This window comes from Bos grunniens, chromosome 14 (assembly GCF_055505025.1).
Source record: "Bos grunniens cultivar Pamir isolate PY7600 chromosome 14, Bosgru_T2T1.0, whole genome shotgun sequence".
NCBI lineage: Eukaryota > Metazoa > Chordata > Mammalia > Artiodactyla > Bovidae > Bos > Bos grunniens.
The window spans coordinates 60,776,186-60,781,025 of NC_141178.1; the positions used below are offsets into that span (position 1 = coordinate 60,776,186).

General features: G+C 55.6%; 1 protein-coding gene across 1 annotated transcript; it reads right to left on the bottom strand.

Annotated features, from left to right (window-relative positions):
• Window positions 1–279: 279 nt before the first annotated feature.
• On the bottom strand, window positions 280–4,840 carry NPBWR1 (neuropeptides B and W receptor 1). Its single transcript, XM_086335470.1, has one exon. The coding sequence runs from the start codon at window positions 4,161–4,163 to the stop codon at window positions 3,165–3,167; it is 999 nt and encodes a 332-aa protein (XP_086191596.1). The 5' UTR covers window positions 4,164–4,840; the 3' UTR covers window positions 280–3,164.

The following is a 4,840-nucleotide window of genomic DNA, read 5'->3' on the forward strand; positions in this document are numbered from 1 at the left end:
AACAAGCTTATTATCCTTTTTCCATCCAGCATATGACCCAGGGTTTTTGTGCTAATTGGCAGTTTTACATCATTTTCACAATCAACCAAAATAAAAAGGTGAGGGGATTTCACATTTAACCTTATCCTGTAAAGTTCTTCTATCTATTCATTGCTTATCCATTAGATAAAATTTCCCTGAAGGCAGTGTTTTTAAAATTAATGACACATAAATGCTAAGGTGACTGAATTATGGATCCATGTTCTCAGAAATAGAATATTAACTCTCCACACAGAATGTTTCAGCTTTTATTTTAACCAGAGCTTCCTTGCCATGGACAAGCAGAATTTCTGCATTTCTCTAGAGAATGCCTAAGCATATACATTACATAACTGTACTAAGTAAAACCTAGTAAAACAAAGTAGACATTTTAAAATAACAGAAGTAGTAGAACCAAACAACACAGTTTACAGGAAGACTGCAAAAATTCAACACAGAGTTAAAACCTTTGCAATGCAATGAGGTGAGTAAATTCTACTGTGTCAGGGCTACTGGCATGGTTATTTTGCTTGGTACCTAAGTCATAAGAAGGTAGCCTGAGACTTATAGTCTGGAGTTCTACATGCTATTATGAAGGCAACAACCTAGAAGCAATGATACAACAGTTTATCCAACGATGTAGAAAGCCAGGAGGAAACAAGTACTGGGTCCCATTTAATCCCACACACATACAAGGATGCCAGTCCACCCCTGGCTGCATGGACAACACAGCCATGTCAGTCCTGTTTTTTCCAGTGATCTTCTTGTAGATTCAAAGACAGCCAGGCTGATCCGTGTGTGTGTGTGTGTGGGGGGTGCCATCGATAGGCGGGTCACTCGGCTCTGCCCTCATGTGTATCCCGAGGATGTCAAAATACAGTCACTCACTTTACGAAGACAGACGAAGCTTCAAATCTGGGTTTGTGGCAGAATATCCACTTTGCTTTTTGTCCATCACCTCAAAGGATGAGCAGTTACTCTACACTTACATTTTTAATGTTGAAAAACTAACTACTCAGGATTCACAAAATAATTTTGTGAGTCACGAAGAAAGTAAATAGAATGTTTCCAAGAAATTTGAAAGATACTAAAATGAATTTGAAGAGGGCTCTGAAACCCACCAGCAGAGCACTGTTCAAATGCCATCAAAATGCACTGGAAATAGAAAACCATATTCTGAAGCTATTAATACTATTATTTGTCACCCAAGGTATGTTTCTAAATTTACATTTTCTAAACTGATAGCTATGAATCACCCTGTTGTTCCTAATAGCTTTGAAAGCCAAGGAAGCAATTCTTATTCATGAAAAGGAGGAAGGGAGTTAGCATCTTCCTTTGGGGGCCGGGGTGGGTGTGGGGGGAAGAACTCCCTTCCTGATTTTCCATTTCATTTATTTTGTTAAAAATATTTTAAAGGTAAGAGAAAGTGGTTAATGTCCATTAATCTAAGTTAACAAATCCTGCCAAACCAGCAACACTACGTTATATCACACCTAATCCTGACAGTAGGAAACAAATACTTTTAGAAATTTTCATTCCTGTTTGGAATTCATCCCAAAGGGGGAAAAAAAAAAACTCTTTTAAAATACTCATTAATGACTGGAGTCTGGTTAATGCTCTGCCCTCAGGTCTGAAGACTATAGATGGCTGGGCAAAGCTAATGTCAGTCCTCTCTATTAATTCACTTGTGTCTCCTATAAGTAAAGATAAAATAAAGATAGGGTGCTGTCTGGTTTCCTTTCTCAGCTTGGACCAGACATCACCCAGGGCCCTGTGGAAAGGAACCCAGGAGAGGTTATTATAAGGTCTCGTCATTTCAGCTCTCTCTGAGGCGAAGAGGATGAAGCATATGAGGAGAAAGGGAACGCTGGAGTGGATGCGCATCTCCTCTTGATCTCATTAAGTCCACAAAAGCCTGTGAGATTAGTACACGTTTTTGTACACGTTTTAGTACACACATATTTATAAAGTTCTCAACCTCGAAAAGCAATACGCACACAAAGAATTGCAACGAACTGCTCCAAGCTGTACTAGAGGTCGTCGGGGGCAGAGGGGCGTAGGTGGATTGAATCCCTCTGCAGAGGGAAGCGATGACGAGTAACCGAGCCACGGAAAAGAGCGGCTTCGCATGTGCGCTCGCTCACCTGTCCACACAGTGCTGTTTGGGATGCTCGGCGCCTGCAGTGGCTCCACCAGGGGGCGCCGCAACCCTGCCGGGGACTCGGCTCCTGGCCTTTCCCGAGCCTGGCGCGCGGGGCTCCGCGGTGACCATAGGAGTGGGAAAGTGGAAAGGCTAAGAGAGAAGTGGCTGGGACACGAAGGGTTTATCACCGCTTTTATATTAATAACTGCTGTGTAGACATCACAGCCCATTTCCATCCTCCTTCACCCAAAGCCCCGGCTTCCGCTAGGCGCGCGCGCGCACACACACATTCACGCGCACACACACATTCACACACACACACACACACACACGGACGCACATATTCATCCCCTGCCCCGTCACCCGAGCTGCTCTGTGTCCCTCGCAAATTCCCGGGCGGCCTCAGCCTCTCTCCAGCTTGGCGAGGTGGGAGCGCCCGCGCGCACCCGGACCCTCTTCCCCCGCGGCGAGAGCGCGCGGAAAGCGCCAGGGGCCCGTGCCAGGCTGCTCTGCAGCTGGAGCAGCGCAGACGGTCGCTGCTGGAAATTCGAGAAGCCGAGCGTGGAGCCGACGCCAGGGCGCCCGCAGCATACTTGGGCCTCTCCCATGACGGCGCCGAGGGCTCTTCCTAGATCCGGGCTGCGCTCGGCTGGGGCAGGAGGCTGGAGGGGAACGGAAAGTGGGTCTCAGCATCACGACCCCCTTCCTCCCCTCCCGTGTCAAGCTCAGGGGTTGCCTCGGTGTTGCCTCGGTGCCCTTTGGCATTAGGCAGCCGTCTGTGCGCTGTCAGCCGCAGCGGTCCCCAAGCTCCGCGCGCTCCCGCAGCACCCTGAGGCCTCGACAAATTCAAATTGCGCGCGCAGCCGCAGAGCTTCCGAGGTCGGAGGTCCCGGGACAGGCCCAAGAATCCGCATCTCTAGCAAGCTGGGAGAGGGGTTTCGGGAGCGCCGCGGGTCGGGAACCACCCTGAGCGACCCCGAACGCCGGCTCCTCGTCATCGGGCTCAGGAGGTGGTGCGGCACGCCAGCAGCTGGCGGAGGCTCCGGCGGAAGCTGTCGTCCAGGAAGGCGTAGAGGAAAGGGTTGAGGCAGCTGTTGGCGTAGCTCAGGCTGGTGATGAAGTAGGACACGGCGATGACCAGCGGCGTCTGCGGGAGGTCGGTGGTGAGCGCCACCACGGTGCTCAGGTGGTAGGGCGTCCAGCAGAGAAGGCACACGGCCAGGATGGCCACCACCAGGACGGTCACCCGCTTCTTGGCGCGGTCCAGGGCCTTGGCGTGGCTGTCGAGGCGTATGGCGCGCAGCCGGCACAGCAGCGAGGTGTAGAGGACGCAGATGGTGGACACTGGGATGGCAAAGCCGAGCACCAGCGTGTACAGGCGGCTCGCGCGCCACCACAAGGCCTCGGGCTGCGGGAAGACCAGCACGCACTGGCGCCGGCCCTGCTCCTCGTCGAGCCGCGCGAACACCGCGAAGGGCAGCACCACCAGGGTCGCGACCCCCCAGACGGCCAGGCTCACCGCGCGCGCGGCGCCGTACGTGCGGCCGGCCACCCGACGCGACTCGGCGGTGGCCAGCACCACCAGGTAGCGGTCGGCGCTCATGACCGTGAGGAAATAGAGGCTGGAGAAGGTGTTGTACTGATCGACGGCCACGACGAGCTTGCATAGGAGCTCCCCGAAGGGCCAGCGCCTCAGCAGAAAGTCGGCGATGTTGACAGGTAGCACGAGCGTGAAAAGCTCGTCGGCCACGGCCAGGTTGAGGATGAACAGGTTGGTGACGGTCTTCCTGCGCGGCGCCCGCAGCAGCACGAACAGTACCGCCGAGTTGCCCGCCAGTCCCACTGCGCAGATCACCGCGTACACAACGGGCACGGCCACGGCCAGGGGCGGCGGCAGCGGCGGCGGCGCCGGCCCGGACGCGTTGGGGCAGCCGAGCGTGGGTGCGGGCGCGGGGCACGACGTGTTGGCGCGCTCCGGCCCCCAGTACGACGCGTTGTGCATCCTGGCGAGGACAGAGACTCGGTCTTCTCCGCCGTTGGCCCGCGGGGGTCTGCGGTCCCGGGGACCCGACCCGCGCTCCGAGCTAGTCACCGGCCTTCTACGGGAGGCCGGTTCCTGCCGCCCTCTCCGCGCAACAGCGCCGCGGACTCCGGGGCTGCCAGGCGGAATGGACGGAGGGCACCACTGAGGCTTGTGGACCACGCGCAGCTCTGCGGAGAAGAGCAGTTCCTAAGGGAGGGGGCGGCCGGCGCCCAACCTGCCCCACGTGATCGCTCTCGGCCACCTGTTGAAATCTTCCTCTGACTCGTTGACTACATCAAGGAAGTGCTAGAGAGAAGAGTCCTTACCTTTATAGGAGAAACACAAACCCACTTCCCCTACCTGAGCTCCCACCCCGCCCCCGGAGGTCCGAGTCAGCCCAGAGAGTCCTGCAGCGGCCAGCTTGGGTCTCACGAGGTTCCGTGCGCCCCGGGGAACAGCGCACCCAACAGCAGCTGGCTCACCCGGCCGATGCGGGGACCGGGTCTGCGTCTTCGCGAGCCGGCGGGAGAGGCAGCGGCGGCGCGGGCGGGCTGCTCGCCTCCTCCCGGTGTGAGCCGCGAGACGTCCGCCGGAGCCTTGGCGGGTCCCGCCTCCCGCCTGGAAGCCGTGGGCTGGTGCAACCCAGACCGCGAGCC

Excerpts from the sequence above, each read along its gene's own strand:
- NPBWR1 (XM_086335470.1), bottom strand. The coding sequence starts at position 4,163 with ATGCACAACGCGTCGTACTGGGGGCCGGAGCGCGCCAACACGTCGTGC.